The sequence below is a fragment of the Varanus komodoensis genome, unplaced genomic scaffold (genome assembly GCF_004798865.1).
Source record: "Varanus komodoensis strain SLA01 unplaced genomic scaffold, ASM479886v1 scaffold9, whole genome shotgun sequence".
Taxonomy (NCBI): domain Eukaryota; kingdom Metazoa; phylum Chordata; class Lepidosauria; order Squamata; family Varanidae; genus Varanus; species Varanus komodoensis.
Genome location: NW_025336598.1, coordinates 29,224,855 through 29,241,864, shown reverse-complemented (window position 1 = coordinate 29,241,864; position 17,010 = coordinate 29,224,855). Strand labels below are relative to the sequence as shown.

Sequence of the window (17,010 nt, the reverse complement as noted above, 5' to 3'; positions counted from 1 at the left end):
AAACTCCCGCCTGCTATATATCCTGAGCATTCCCATGGGCTGTCTCCACGTCTGAGAGGCCTGGCCTTGACATAAGCGCCTCAGCTTTTTTCAGCTCCGTGTCTTGGCACAGCCCATCCACTCTACCCCCCCCCAATTCTGTTTCACATGCCAGTTAGGATTCTGCTGAAGTCCAGCCAGCAGTCCTTGACAATGAACACCCAAACCATTATCCTTCTCACTCCCAACCCGTAGAAAGGAGAAAAGGAACCAGAATGCATAGAAGACTGTTTGTCTATGCAGTATGGCTGTCTTTGAAGTTCCAATGTTGCTAAAGGAGAAAGAGCTTGGAAAATCAGTAATATGTTCAGGAAACACATAGAGTGAGTGTGTGTGTGTGCATGTGCGTACACCAAAACTAACAAACAGGATGAAAGATGAAAAAGCTGTGGAAATCCAAGGTCTTACTTGGAGCTAAGTCCTGCTGAAGTTGGGATTTCTGAACAAAGATATTTAGGTTTAGATACGGAGATAATTCAAACATTGCATGAGTAGATTTATGAACAGATTTCCCCTAGGAAAACGGTTCTTCCCCTAGAGCTTCCCACATGCACCCCACCCCCACCCCAAAACAAATTTGGGGAAATACAATTTCCATTCTGCTAGAGGGTGACCAACATGGACCCAACCCATGGTGGAGATAGTATCAGAGCCACCTTTTAAACTAACACAATTAAAACATTAAAATGGTGTGCTGCAGTAGAGACATGTACAAAGATGAGAGATGCTAGTGGATAGTGTTAACTTTTGCCCTTGAGATACTGTGTGACGCTTGTTAATGGAAGAGGCAAGAGCAATGAAAGAATCATGATGAATGATGCATGTTTGGGAACAAATTGCCTGTTAGTATTTGTTGAAAAAATGTTTCGCCATATTATAAAGGAGATAACCTATGTTACTTTCTTGTTCTAGGCAGCCAAAATGGCAAACTACTGCAAGTTTCAAAGACTGTGTGATTTCTTCTTCCTCGTGTTTGCTATTGTTTTCATTATTACAAGGCTTGGAATATATCCTTTGTGGTGAGTAAATGCCCCCCTTCCAAGGAATCACATGTTTAAGTCTGGTAACTGACTGCCGTGGCCACTTGCCTCTCTTTCTCAAGAGCTGTGGTTGCTTTTCATAATTTCATTCACCGAAGGACCACAGCAGTTAGCTGATTCTTGGGAAACATTGTTTGCAGTCATCCTGGAGAAGAAATGGGTTGAAAGCAAGTGACTGCACAGAGCCACTAGAGTACATTGGGTTTAGATCTGCATGCGAAATACAATCCAAGTTTTGAATGAGGATTGTCTTCCTTTTTATTTATTCATTGCACTTTTTGAGCCTGTGGTAAAAGTGAACAGTGGGGAAACAATGGAGTCTTGGCTTGATGAACACCCTTGTCATTAATTTCCACTTTCTTTCAAACTGTTTTTGTTGGAAGGAGAAGAGAAATTGGGTGGACCATATGTTCCCTGACACAGTCCAGAATCACACATTGCTTTCCACGCATGGTTATAAGAGGATATCATTGTGAGGCCAGTCTCTAATTGTGTCAGCACAGTGAAACACTTTGTAATGAGTTGCAGGAGTCAAGCACAAAGTAATTCAAACTGTTTGACCAATTTCCCAATAGTTGTTTAAGTGGTTCTATAAATCTCTGTGTTCTGAAACATGGGTTTTTGGTTGTGTTTCTTTTTAACTATTTTTCCATTAAGTAAAAGTGCAGCAGCATTTTGTTATGCTACTTTACTTCATTGTAATCACATCTTAAACATAACAGCAGTCATCTGGACTGTGCAGATTCATTAGAGTACATTGGTTTTAGGTTTGCACGAGAAATATGATCCAAGTTTGGAACTAGGATTGTCTCCCTTTTTAATTATTCATTTAAGCCAGTGGTAATGGTAAAAATTAAAAGGATGTGGAAAAGAAATGGGTCTTGGCTTGGTGAACACTGGATTAACCAACAAGATAAGTAAGAGCACAGTTCTCAGACAACTGAGGGATCTGCAGTGGAGTGAGAGCTTTTCTGCACAAAATAATTATTGTACTTAATGCTTCTTTAGATGATATATGGACCCCCCAATTTCACTTCTCTTTTTAAAGAGTGCTTTCTCGCTCTTTTTAGAGTGTGAAAATAGCGTTTGTGAAAGAAAACATATTTTCCTACTTGTATGATTGCAATATAGCACAGCACCACCTAGAGGTTACATTGTAGAAAAGCAGGAAAGGAAAAGCTGTATAGAGCTTGGATCTCAGTTCTGTGACAAAACTGAAAGTAGATACAGTGATTAACAGCCTTACAAGAGCTTAAAAGCCTCCTTATGTCCAGGTTATTTGTGCACTCCTTTTTATTATGGCATAAAATGAGAAGGAGATTTCTCCATGATTTTCCTGTGTAAATAAAGGCAAATGAAAGAGACGATGGCAGGTATCTCAGTAAGATGTAGCATTTCAGGTTAAGTTCCAGAATCCAAATCAGAAAGCATCCATGAACACTGAAGCTGTTCAGGGCTGATGCTGCTTCTCCATGCAACATGCTCTACACGGATGTAAGGAAGGAGGCAGTGCAGGACTGATCCACCAAAGAAATAGGGTGAGGTGCTGGCATTGGTGGCAGAGGGGGAGGAACAAAAAATTATACCCATCCCCACCAGCAGGGGTCACCACAGAAGCCTCCAGTGAGTACCCTGGAAGCCTCTACCAGCAGCTTTCCTGCTGTGGCATTTGCCACAATGAAAATTCAGCCAGTGAGGCCCTCTAGAACAGCCACCCGCCCTCTCTTTCCCTCAGCATGTGTGGTCAGGGAGCGCTTGAGCTGTGTGAGGGCCCTCAGGCTGTTTCTTCTGGCCATGCAGCTCAATGGGGTCAGCGTGGCAACCGAGGAAAGAGCAAGTAGGAGGGTGGTGCAACGTGGCAACAGCACCAGGTCTTGCCTCCTGTTTTAGACAGTGGCAAACCTTGTGCGATGCCTGAGGACATGTACATTTGTACTATGTGAGGATCATCACATAGCCCAGCTGTGTATCTGCAAACTGAGAAACTTGCGATTCCCATCATATTATCCTCTGCTTCACTGCATGTTTGCTCTTTTTTCTGTGGAGGGGAAAATGCTATAGTAGAAGTAGTCCTCACTTGGAACTGATGGGAGTGATTTGCATAGTATCAAGTAATGTGCAAGAATGAAAAAGCAGCCCTCTAAAGAACAAACTGAATTGGCTTCAAATGGCAATCTTTCTATTAGAGAATTATTTTTGCACATTAAAGCTGGTCTAGGAGAGCAGAGCCTCTGAGTTGGTTATTGGCCTTCTTTGAACTCAGTCAGCCAACAAGCTAGTTCTGCAGCAGCAAAATCAAACAGTAGAGCATAAATTTTGTGCAATCAATAGCTCTTACATAGCTTTGGTCTGTTTTAATTGCATTGGTTGCACTTAATAAATACATCTGGAATTAGAACAAAAAGGATTTAACGTGAATTTAAATAAAGGTCTTATTGTAATAGTGGCTTGCAAGAGAGTTACAAAAACCTGCCTGTTTTTATATGTGACTCCCCCTAGGAGGCAGTAACCCCAGGAAGAATTTATATGTGACATGCACCCCCAGGTAGATCCAGGCATAGTTGGGTTTTCATCTTTCTTGAGCATTTCTAGAGATAAGAAATTGAGTATTTCACTGTGGTAACTTAAACATCAATTTCCATTGTGATTGAAAAGGACCTAGAGAAATAAGCTGAAAGCACTAGTGTTTAATCAGCTGGGAGGCCTTATGGATACTGTCAAACAAAATGGACTCAGCCGAGAGGATTTCTTCTGCTTTCCAATTATGTTGCAAAGTAGGCTAGCCTAAGGGAGATACCATGATGTGGCTGTTAAATGAGCCAGAAAAAGTTTGGCACATTCCCCAACATCAACTTGTGTATGCCGAGACTGTTTCCTTTGCAGAACAGCAGAGATAATCAACCTGGATCAGATGGGTTCTGTGCATAATGAATTTTCCTGTCCATAAAATGGGAAGTTCCTATTTCTTATCAAGTCATGCTGTGAGAATGCTAAAAAATATCTCATGGGAGTTTACCAAGTAGAACACGGTGCCATCCAGATGTGTTGGACTATAACTCTGGTCATCCCTAGTCAGATACAAAATTGTGCAGTTTACTTTGATCTGTGCTGATATATTATTTCATTGAGAAAACTAAACATGCATTTTCCAAAGTGTCTAGGGACTATAGGGTACTTTGGACCCTACATCCAAGGCTACAGGCGGAGGTCCAACCTCAGAGTATTTTTTTATCCCTTTGCCTTTCACAGCCAGATTACAAAGAAACACACCAGCTGCCTCTCCTGGGTCGGGGATTAGACAGTGGGGAGAGTGAAAAGGGGCATTACAGTGGGCAGAGCCCAGGAAAGCAACAATGTAAGATATCCTGGTGTTTCCTCGACCTCTTTCCTTTCTCTTCAAAATGCTAGAAGGTCATAAATTGCAAATGAATCCCTGGAGAAAAAGCGGGGTGGGGGGATGGAGCAGCTCTTCATTTGCAGTCCTGAGAAGACACTTTCCAGTTGCCCGGCTGAATGAACCAAGACATTAAACATTTGTGTAACTCCTTCCAAGTGCATGGCAGGTGTGGCAGTGTGTAACATTTGACTCCGCAAAGTGTTATTGCCTCAGGATCCAGAATATGCTGTGAGCTAATAGGATGCCCCTTTCCCCCCATCCTATCCTTTCAAAGATGTTAAAAAAGTGACAGTGGATCTATAGTGTGGCTGCTTAAGCTAAGCAAAGGCCTTGTTTGAATCCCCAAGTGCAGCAGAGCAGCCAAACACGTCACTGAACTATGCATGCCAGTTTTTGAAATTCGGTCCTGTTACCACTCTCTGCTTCTTGATACTCACTGTCCTCTTTGGCAGCAGAGGCACAATGCTACAGTGGCCGTGACAGCATCCTGCATCCCGTGTGTGCCTGCTTCCTCCCTACTCATAGTCCATAGCCCATCCTGTCTTGCTGCCCTTTGTATATTTGGTAGTCTGCCTCAGAGGGTGTCACAGAAGATCTAGTCCTGCTCTGGCTGTAGCTCCAAGTGCCTTGAGTCCTTCCTCTACACTAATTATGCTGGCTGGGATGTTGCAGCAGGGCGGGTATGCCTGCTTAGCTTGGGACTCCTGTTGGATGCTTTATGGAAGAGTGGGCTGGCTCTGTATTAGCAGATGCTTCACTTGGACCTTGTGAGGCTTAGCAGAGCTGAGGCCGTTGCTCTCACTCTGGAGGGGTGGTGGATGCTGCTGTGGTAGCAACGGCTCCTGTGGCAGTATGGGATGCCTCCTGCAGTGCTGCAAATTCCCGCTGTCTCCTTGTACACAACTCTTATTCACTCCTGCTTCAGCTCCATGTTTGTTCCACTCACATCCCACATGTTTCCACATTTCAGGCCACTGTTTAGTTGATCCTGCATCATTTAGCCATTATCTTTCAAGCACCTTCCACTTACCCCTATTAAGCAGATAGAAACACATCCCTAACTTTGACACTGAAGAGTTTCCACAGTTCTCTGTCCGATAAACTCCTTTCTTGCCCAAGTGTTGTCTTCCATCTTCTCACTGCCAGAGCAATATGACAGTGGGACCATTTGCCTGGAGAGTTTGTGGGCTCTCCCACTCTAGAGACATTAAAAAGAAACTGGATGGTGTAACGTGGTGTTCTGCAACAGCATGGCCTTCTTTGCCCCTTCCAATTCTACCTTTCTGTGACTCATGCAGTGTCTTCTTGGTACCTTGCCTCCAGCCTCCTCCCAGGACCCCTTCCCAATGTTCAGCTGTTCCCTGTGTGAGGCTTAATGCCAGATACACAGATTCCTTTTATTTCCTCACATGACTTGGACTATGTACTCTTAAATTCCCTAACTGAACATTGCAAACCTATTGCTTCTCTGTCACCAGCCCAGACCATAAGGAAAACTGGAGTTAACTTGTTAAACATGCCATCTGCTGGTTAAAGTTGATCTACTACATTTATACTGGATGAGCTTTCATCCATATGGGGCTTTTCCTTGCTTTAGTCAAGCACTTCAATGCACTTATTATTCAATCTTGGTCACCATAAGTAAGAATCACAGGAGCTAAAGTACCCACAAATGTTTTTATTGCCATGTTACTTAACACTGATTTATAGTTGGCATTCCTTATTGATGTGGAACAAAATGGTACTTGGCTTCTCAAGAACAAAAAGAGTCTATAGCATGTTGATAAAAACAGAAAATGGATAGCATTGTGGTAGCTTTTTGTTTCATTCCAGTATGTATTTTTTTCATGGCATGCAATATACTCGTTTGTTAAAAAGAAATCTAAAATAAAAAGTCACCTTCAAAAAGTGCCTGTAGCAAGGACATTTTTCTGATTTTGTGATAATATATGAATCCATCTACCAACCAGTAAGCAAAAACCTGCTATACTGCAAGATCTTTACAAAATAAAATCAAAGCTCTAAACCAAACCCAGGCATATGCATTTAATTACAAACCAAGAAAAGGCCCGTAGAATAGATCCCAGTTCAACAAATGTCAAAGAAAATAAGCAGAAATAGGTCTGCCCAGTGACTGTATGGAAGGTTGCTTGGAATATCCCATGTATGCTGTTTTAAATGCTCCCATGGAAGAAAATGGAGCCATAAATGTAATACAAATACAGTGATCGTGTGGGGGTGGGGAGAGCCAGGTTGGAATGCAATGTGTGGTCTTGCCCTCCATGAAACTAATATGTAAATCCTGTAGGAATGTAAAAGCAGGACCAGCTCACCTCAAAGATCACAGAAGGTGATGTGAATGAGATTCCAGGAGATAACCAGCTTGAATGCTCTGTTTCTTCCACAGTTAAAGAATACCTGTGATTGGGGTGGGCTGGACCTACACTGATAAATGAACTTGTTTGCTCTTCAGTTCTACATTGACTCCCTGCTTCCGCCTTTCTGTTTCCTTCAGGATACTGAACACAGTGCTGTTGGAAATGCCAGAAATAGTTGGCAGCTTTCCTGCCTTGTCGATCTTTGCCATTCTGCTTTTGACTCTTCAAGTTCTCCACTGCTTCTGGTCCTATCTAATAGTAAAGGCAACCTATAAAGCTATTGTAAAAGGCAAGGTAAGAAAAACTGGGATACTTTATTTACGCTTTGTCTTCTAGTTTTCCAGTGATTATTCTTACGTATTGTATGATTTTTGTGTAATACAAATCTGCCAGCATAATACCTATAAAGTCCCTGACTTTAACAATCCATGATGAAGTCTTGCCATTGAATTGCACTGTTTCTAGTAGACACTGGGAGTTCTGAAATCACCTATGTATTGTTGGCCATCTGAGTAGTCCGGTGGGTTCGACTATGGACTGTTCCGGTACAGATTTGCAATGTAAGCTTCCTTTGGTTCAGCCTTGGAATCAGCTTACCATGAAGTGTCTCAGCTTGCTTCTCAAGACTGCAGTGCCATGAAGGGCTGTAAATCCTGCATCTGCCACTGAGTGTGCCCTTGTCAGGAGGGCCTCCGTTCCAGCTGTCCTGTAAAAAATAGTCACATGCTCCTGCAGATACGCTTCTGTTTGCTTTCATGCGCTGTATTTAAGAAGCTAGTGTGATGTAGGTGTTGGACAGGGACTCGAGTCCCCATTCAGCCACAAAGCTTGCTTGGTATCTTTGGGGCAGTCACTGACCTACCTCACAGGGTTCTTGTGAGGGCAAACTTGGGAGTAGGAGGAAGATAAATGCAGGCTCTTTGGAGAAAGTGGGATAAAAATGCGACTAATAAATAATTGCAACAAGTGTACCTTGAATCTGCAAAGTAGGCCTGTGTGTTTTCAGAATATGAACTCACAACTTGCTCCAAACACCTAGCATTCAGACACGAAGTGGTTTCTGTGGGTCCTGATCCAGCAGCATCTTCCATTCCTGAACTTAGAAGTAACCCTAGCAGTTGTCTCAGACCTGCACTTTATGTTCCCCTTTTATGGTAGGAAGCCACTCCTCTCACACAAAACCAAATGTGACTACTTCTTTAACTTTCTGAACTCTTTCCTTTCTGCTGCCTTTGAAGGCTGGGAAGTGGAACCCTTTGCATGTAAGTTTCCTTGGGAGAAAGCACAGACACATTACCAACCTACATGCGTATTTTTGTTCATTTTGTATCTTTAAGTCTTCTCTCCTTGTTCTTAGGCTGCCTTTCTTTGTGTTCTCTATGCTTAAGATTGCATACTTTTGAGTATGCAAACATATTTTAATAAGTGTGATAGACAGACATTTAAAATTCCATGGATACCCACTCCAAAGCCCATGTGACTCTGGAGTGAAAAGTTTAAATACAGAAAATGCAAATACAAACTTGCATCTTTAGCTGTTCAAACATGTTCCAACTGAACTTTACAACAGAAAACTGCCCGCATCCCTGTCCTGTCAGTGATCTGCAAGCTCAGGGGGAGGAGAATACAAGAAAGTGCTTGAAAGTGCTTGCAAACCTATGTGAAAATACTCTGAAATTTGAGTTATTCCATCTGTTTGGTCAAGATATCACTTTGATATTCCTTTCAGCAACAGTAAGCAGAGCACTGTATTCAAGTGATGCTGATGGCTTGTGGTTGCCATTTGAACTTTATACGCATGGCTTAGATTACTGAACTGGGCATGTGGTAGTTGTGGAATACATATCCAGCTAGACGCTGAAGGCCCTGGATGCCATGGTCCCTCAGGCCACACTTCATCATTGCAGGCTTGCTCACCTCACACCATGCTTCTCTGCCAGTACCAGTGCTACTCATGGGCAGGATGTCCATGAGTATTTATGCAGCCTGCTACTCTGGTTCCCTTAAATGCCTCCTCGATTTACCCATGGCCTTCCCAGTTAACAGAGTTTCTCTGCTGCTCCTTCTCCACCTCTCAGCCTTGCCTTGCCTCTTCACTGTCACAGAACCTGTAGCATTTCTGAAGCTGCTTGCATGATCCCTTTTAAACTATATTCATATTTCTGTCATTACTATGACTGCTTTCCAACAGTGTGCTAGCAGTGATGCAGAACAGGGTCATCCTGCAGGGCCCATAAGTACAGTCAGCTGCAGTCTCCTGGCCTGAACTTGCCTTCCTGTTTGCCAAACCCAGCGATACAGGAAACAGAAATAGAGAAGACAAGCCTTCACATTGTTTCTAGCTGTGATGGCTGTATATTGCCTCCAGGATCAGAAGCAGTATGCCTGTGTTTGGCTGTGGGTGGAGAAAATGAAGGGGGGAGTGCCACCTTCATGTTCAGGTTCTGCAGTGGGCTTCCCATTGAGCCCTCTGCCTGGCCACTATAGGAGCAGAAGGTTAAACCAATTTGGCCTTTGCACTGGTCCAGTGGAGCTATTCTCATGAAAGAACGTTGTGCCTTTCTGCTGCTCCCTTCCTTACTGTGCTGGGAGGGAGTGGAGGGGGAGTGGGAAAGGGCAAGGAAACAGCCAGTGTTTCCCTCTTCCCCCCCAACCCTCTTCAATATGTGCCTCAGGCAAGGTTAGTTATCTGTGCAACGGAGTGGGAGTAAAGGAGAACTGAGTTAGACTGGGGTGAATCAGGTGCCAACACAGGTGGGGACAAGGGATTCTGAAGATTGTTCTGGGAGGCTCTGTGAAAGAATAAGAGTGTTTTTGTTTGCTTGCTTTTTGAAAACTGGCCCAAAAATGTTGAGACACAAATGCCAGTAGTAGCAAGGCAGAAGGCATAAAGGTGGGGATGGAAGGAGGGCGCAGGGCACCAGCGGTGAGCAAGTTTTCTGACTCAAACAGATGTGACCGGGGCAGGCATTGCTGATTCTTCACGGGCATAAAGCGCAGGCTGGGGGCTCATTTTAACATCTGGGTGAGGGCAGCTCAATCCTCTTGCCTCCATCTCCCTGCATTCTGTAACCAAGCTCCTTTCCCTGCCAGCCCATCCAGTATCAGGAGTGAACTGGGTTGAAATAAAGTAGCACAAGAAGTCAGCTCCCCTCACTCATGGGCACTTTTTAAGGTGCAACCACCATGTATTTTAAGTATAATTGCTCAGAAACAGCTTTCTCTCAACACATCCAGCTGCATGTTCCAGAGCAAATACATGGGAACCTTAAAAGTAGACTTGAAGTGTGGCAGTTTTCTGGCCTCTGATTTGGGGGCTGGACAGAAAGGAGCATGAGAATTTATCTCCTTTCAACCATGCAATAGCTTCCAGCCTGTTTCCTCCTCCTCTTTTTTCTCGCACCTATTGCAGGCAAGAGATGACCGAAGTGATGTTGAGTCTAGTTCAGATGAAGAACCCTCGACTCCTGTTTCAAAGAACTCCCATAGTTCAGCCACTACCAATGGGATGAGTGGAGCAAATGGAACAAATGGGTATCTCACCAGTGGCAATTCTGCAGAAGAACACTAATTCCTGGATGCACGAACAAAATGATCTGTTTGCTACTGGAAGTAAATGAGTTGTGAATGCTGGGTTTGGGTTTTGTTTCTTTCCCTTTTTTCCCCTTTCCTTATTCTTTTTCTCAGCATTGGAGGAAAAAAACACACTTGGAGTATCTAAAGCTTCTGATCGCGCACTGCCGTATTTCCTGTTTGTGAATTACAGCGCCGCACCATTTTATGTATGTAGGCATGCTGTATGTATATATACATGACCTGATGGGAGCAGTATTTTCTTCTGTAAACTTTGAATTTTATTTTTTATCTTATCTGGGGGTGGCTTGCAGACGAAAGGGAACTTCCTCTGGATACTCCTTTGGACTTCATCAGGACGAGGGTTTGCCAGGTGTAACGGTGTGTCCCTTCTCCGTGCTTGGTTTCTCTAACAAGTATGTTTCATTGCAGGTGCCTGCTTGAATGTCTTCTGCAGTGGGGCTATAGGAGTTCATCTCCCATTCTGGGCATTTTTCCTGCCTTTTTTCTTGCTCTTTCCTTTTTGCTGAAGGAGGCTGACTTTAGAAATTGCCAGTACAATCACAAGTGGCCACTCCCTCACCCCACCCTCAGTGTGAAGTTATAAAGTCGTGCATTGTTATTTTTACATTGCCTCTAATGGGGTCAGTTTGACAGTTCATATTAAACCATAGTTACTGTAAAATAAGATTTAGGATTGCTTTAAATTCCATAATTGATGGCAAATTGGATTGGTCTGAGCAAATGCTCAAACTATGTTTACACTAAGCATGATGAACTCATCCTGCAGAATGTTCCTGCCTTGCAGATTTAACCCCAATTTGGTTTATAAACATTTTGTATAGATTTCAGGCTGATGTCATTCAAAAAAGTTTTTCTTTCATTTCAGAAGAAACATGCTTGGTTGGGTCTCTCGACATGTGTACAAAATTGGATATTTGGGTAATTAGAACTAGAGTCAAGAAGACCAGAATCAGAAAAGTATTGCCCATTAGTATTATCCATAAAGTAGACCATAAACAGAGTATTGGAAAAGATTAGACTGCCAAAACCTAATTCTCTCAGACAGTATTTAACCTGTGTCTAGACCATACCACTTCGACCATAGTTGGAGTATCAGTTGGTGGCTTACCATGTTATACAAAAATATTTCATGTATATAGAATCTAGATGTCAGGAGAGGAGTTCAGAATATTCTGGCATAGAACTCTTCTTTTGACTTATGCCAGTCTTCTATGTGCAGATCATTGTGTTGTAAACAGGAGCATTAAATCATGTACTGCTTTGTTGTGGTACAGTCTTGACACAGGTTTTCTGTCTTGTAATCGGTTTGTAAGAATGTGGACTTACTGCCTGAGGTTTCTTTCAAGTGTATGCAAATAAATTCCTTGAGGATGCGGCCCATTAGGTGCTGCTTCTTACAAACTTTCCTTGTTCTCTGAAGCTTATGTGCTGAGTAAATTGTGTGAATCCGGCTCATACGTAAGATCTGTTTTTAGGGACTGAGGATGGTGGTTTGGGTCTTCCAAGTCCCTCGATTTCAGTGTGGGCGATGCCTTGTCTAGTACAACTCTGGCGGTGTTCCACACAATTGATGGCTACATGAGTCTCATGCTAGTCTCCTTCCACAGTCAGGGGGAGGAAGAGAGAGTTTCCCAGTTATAGTTCCCCTAGAGATAGTTGCTATATCTGGTGCCATTAAGTCCAACCCAGGAACATAAAGAGAAAAACCTGCTGCTTGGAGGTGCCCCAGTATGGATTAGTAACAAGCATCCAAAACCATTTAATAATTAGAGAAACTAAGCTGGCAATAGCCATAGTCTCATTTGCTTTTCTTTTAAAAATGTACATATGGGAGTTGCTCCAAATTAATCGGAAATAGCACCTTACAAGAGAAATATTAGTTCTTTTTTGTTTGTTTGATTGCTTGATTGCTTCAATCTCTCTATATTTGAGGTTTCCTTATTTCCTAGGCAATCCCAAGATAAAGAAAAGATATTTCTGTGCTTAGCAAAGCAAGTGTCAGCAGAGGAGATAACTTTTTTCACACAAAGAGCTTCATTCTCTGCCAGCGTTGGACACATGTGGCAAAGACCTTCAGACAGGGAAAGGTGATAATCGTAAGAAATAGGGAAGCATCAGCTCAAAATCAGAAGTTGACCTTTATCAAAAACTATTTTGAGCCACACATCTCCTGCACCGCCCTTAAAATTTTCTCAAGCCATACAGTATTTTATCTGAAATTATCGTATGCACAAGAGACTTTAGTACAGGAAAAAATCCATATGCCCTAATCATAACTTTTACACTCACATTACCATTTCTTAAGTCAGCCCACACTGACTTCTTCAGTGGACTTGGGCATGTGGGACTGGTCCTCTGAAGCCTTCCCTGGTCTGGATTTTCATTTGCCATGTCCCAAAGCATCTTGGAATGTGCCAAGTCATGCAGTGCGGATGCTTTAGCATAGTCACTTTCATGCATGTGAATCCACTGGATAAACCAACTACTTTGCAAGATCTTTAAAGAGAAAAGTAGTTGTGGGTCTTGGCTTCCTTTAGAGCTGCCAGTATGGAAAACAGAAATGAAGGTGCTAATGGAGCGAAGAAAGTGAAACTAATATTTTCCTGAACTGCTTCTGCATTTGAGCTGAACAAATGGGAAGTGCCTGTTGCAGGGATGGGGTTCAAAAAGAATCCTAACACCACCACAGGTATCAGACAGAGCTTCACCACCACAACAGTTTCTGTTGCTCATCCCACAATGTTGTTGCAGCTACATCATGGTGCAGCTCTTGTCTTTGTCCCAGAAAGCTAGGCTGGAGTCCTCAGCATAGCAGAGTTTGACTGGGCTCAAATGAGGTGCTGGATGTGGGCTGGGATAAAATCGTATTGTCGGAATCGAGACACATGAGTAGAATCCAGTTTTTCGTTGCCAGGAGACATGGATTGAGGGTGGGGGCTTGCAAAATGCAGAATGGCATGGCTCAGGAAGGAATTCTGGACAGAATTTTTAGCTTTGTTTTAAAGTGAGGATGCAGTAAGACTGACAGCTACCAACATTAAACATGGATTAGTTACGGAGAAATGCACAGTGATGGAGTTAGTGGGAGGCAGCCTTCTGAGCATTGCTTCAAAGAACAGAAAACCTGTTACAAAGCATGCTTTGAAGTGAGTTGGACTATAGCCTGGTGCCAACAGCCTAATATAAATAGTTGGAGGTAGAATATTATCTAAGCTCAAACTACAGATGTTCTAGCATGCAGGTAGCCCAGTATATCCTGCAAGGAGAGTTTCTCCATTCACTTTAAAGGATTGAATTGAATGGGAATGCTCCTGCATGCTCATAAGCTCAGTGTTTGCTTTCCACTCTTGTGCCTGCAAGGAGCCACTGGATCCAAGCAAAAATAAGTAATCAATTTCCATAAAAAACCCGTTCAGAAATAATTGACATTCAATTTCCTGGATTAGTTAGTACTGTCAAACTTTTTATGTGTTTCGAACTCTTGTTAGTGAAAACTCTTTGGTCCTTCTTTAGCACTAGAATAAGAGATGCTGTGACTACAATGTGTAGAGTAGGAAAAAATGAAGAAAAGCAAGTGTGTGGAAGTGAGTAGCCATTAGCTATACTGGATGTTTTATTAGCCAGCCCTGAGATAGGAAAGTAAGATCCATTGTTGTGTATATTTATTCTGTTAGTTATTGACATGGAACACACTGAATAAAGACATTGTGTGTGTTTTATTTAAAAGAAAAAGACAGAAAATTGGATGACTGACTGGAAGCTAGTCTCTTCAGATGAAAATGGGAATTTGCTTGCATTCTCCATCCAGACTGTAGAGTGCCAGATGGAAAATGCCAAAAAGAAATATAAATATATCCTTGTTGTTAGTTTTGACTTAGCTCAACAAATTATTTATTTTTTTCTCTTTGTTGTGCAGTTAGCTTGCTGTTTCTAATTGTATTTACATCAGAAAGTTGGTTCGCATAAGACCTGGTGAGCAGACTGCAACTGCGGCACGATACAGGGGAGACACGGGTCTTGGATTTGCGCGTGGTCCCCCACCACGGGCAGAAATGTGAATGGGACCAGGGGCTGGCACGTGTAGCTATGTCAGAAGGCTTCCACCATACCTCCCGCCACTTTTTTCCAAGGACCCTTGAGTGGGGCTTGCTCACATAGCTGCCTGTGTGTCTAAACCCTGGTTTGCATTTGAAGTACTGCATGCCCTGGAAGGGAAAGAACATGCGGCCAGAGTTGACCTCTCTACCCTGTCATGTGCATAGTCTACACACCAGTGCCCTCTGTGAGCTAGCCCAGCATTTGTTTGCTTCTGGGGGAGATACTGAAGATCGGTTGCTAATGATGTGCACAGAAAGCTTGGCTCTTTTTCGGGAGCATTTGCATGGCATGCTTTGCTCCCTTCTGCTGTCATGCAGTGATTTGGCTTCTCGGGTTGTAGTAGCAGCTGGTGGTTGTGATCTGTAAGGAACTAATAGATATCTAAGCCCTGAGAGCCAGGGCTGGGTTTATGGGGAAAGAAGAGTAACCGTTTGTCTTCGTGCATTGTCAGCATGTGACAGCAAATAGCCATGGAGGGCCTTCATCAGATAAATGCCCTGCGAATACTCCCTTTCCTTCCAGTCATAACAGTCGGAGCTGAGCACATTGTAACAAGCAAGGAACCTTTGCGTGTGTGCACTTGTGCTCACATGCAGCATTTTGCAATAAAATGATGGACAGATTTTTGTGTAACCAAATGCCAGACTGTTTTGAATGTCTTAATCTGTACATAGAAAGGCATCAGTTACACAATATTCTGGTGGTTCAGGTTGATCAGCCCACCTGCCATTCACTTAGGTGCTGTATGGCAGAGGGTTTTGAATATAGGGCTATTAACGTCCATATTTCTCATCTCTACACATACACCATTAACTTGAGCTTTCTATAATTCCCATAAATGAAAGATGGGGTTCTTTATCCTATGCTCACCCCCATTGTTAATATTTTGTATTTATTTTTATTTAAGCACTGCCTAGTATTACATTTCCTCTTGTATTAATTACCGAATACCATGTCCAATAATAAATTACAAGTGTTGTTTAGGCTACTATGAGAACAACCAAATACTCCAAATCCAGTGTTAGAAATCGAGTTGCCTTGAAATCACTAATCAAAACTTCAAAATGACTCTTGCTAAACCAGCGATGTGTGACTTGCACATTCTGTTGAATGCACTTTCCTTTGCTTTAGAGTCTTCTGGGATGTTCCTAAAACTGCCCATTTTTAGCTTGGCATTTTAAAAACAGTTCTCTTGGGATTTTAGAAACATTACTCAGCACACATTTCTTGCCCTAATCCTAACAGTAAACCGGAGTGCCTGACTCCACTTACACTTAGACAACAGCCTCCGGTTATTTTAATGGAAAGGGTGTGTGTGTGTGCTGACAGTATTTATTTGAACCTCCATTTTAGCTGAATGCTATAGCGATAGCAGGATATATTCTATTGATAATGATCATCTCAGAAAGAAGTGTGGAGCACACCCGTCTGGTATGCCAGAGGGGTTCTGCCTGTGCACAAAGTTCTAAATGCCTTAAATAATAACCATCATTCTGTGCTCTGCATGGGGGGTCAGGTCAGGACGAAATGGTGCAATTTTTCATCTGTGTTTTCAAGACAATCTAGCAGTCTGAGCAACTCTTTCAACGATGATAACTGACTGGTATATTTCATTGTCAGAAATACAGCAATGTGTTTAGCCTTGGATTTTGCTTCTGTTCCCCCATCCTGTTTTTCTTTCCTGAAATAAAGAAATTCCACTTCTTCCTGGAATATCAATATTGTGACTTTTGATTTGAAATCACTTTCATAATGAACACTAAGTATTAGGAATGGCATCTTTTACTTGCCTTCTTTGCAGCTGAATGATGGCACAAAGGATTTTGCACTCACTGCCGCCACCACCTTTGTGCAGCTGTTGTCCAACAGGATACCACTCTCTTTAGATACTGCTATTACACATAGGGCAGCTGCATCCACTGGGTAGCTTAAAAGGTTCTGCTGGTGCCATTCAACTCTTCTTGTTCCTACTTGTAGGTCCTACCCTTTCTAAAGCCACAGAACTGTAGGCTTTATATTAAATTGAAAGGCTCAAGTAGGCTTGATTTGTTGAAGTGGCATCCTTTGTACGTGAGCACTTTTAAACCAAAACCAAGAACATCATAACAGTAAAACTAAACCCAGTCACTTAATAATCAGTGTGTGAATAAACTGCTGAGGAACTGGACAGACATCGGGGTGACACGCTCATGTAAACACACGGCTCTTCTTTCTGCAGCCCAAATAACATACAGTAAGGCAGATCATAATCCTGTAGTGCTTTTGCCTACTCAACAATATAGTTCTTTGCAAGTTTACTTGGAACCAAGCCCTATTATGCTCAATGGGATGTACTTCCATGGAAGTGTGTGTAGCAGCTTAAGATCTGACAGCAGTGCTGAAAGAAGAGGACTTGCATTCATCATACCTTGGCAGCCATAGTTAATGCAGCTCCATTAGTGAAGGATTCCAGAGTACCATC

The 17,010-nt window shown here is 42.6% G+C and overlaps 1 protein-coding gene across 1 annotated transcript in view; it reads left to right on the top strand.

The window, feature by feature from the left end:
- The window catches only part of CERS6 (ceramide synthase 6), a 118,346-nt gene extending 102,084 nt beyond the window's left edge, over window positions 1–16,262 (top strand). Inside the window, exons 8-10 of the mRNA XM_044417921.1 lie at window positions 952–1,058; window positions 6,992–7,148; window positions 10,267–16,262. Of these exons, the coding sequence (XP_044273856.1) occupies window positions 952–1,058; window positions 6,992–7,148; window positions 10,267–10,425 (423 nt within the window). The 3' untranslated portion in view covers window positions 10,426–16,262. The remainder of the gene's footprint in view (window positions 1–951; window positions 1,059–6,991; window positions 7,149–10,266) is intronic.
- The last annotated feature ends 748 nt before the right edge of the window (window positions 16,263–17,010 follow it).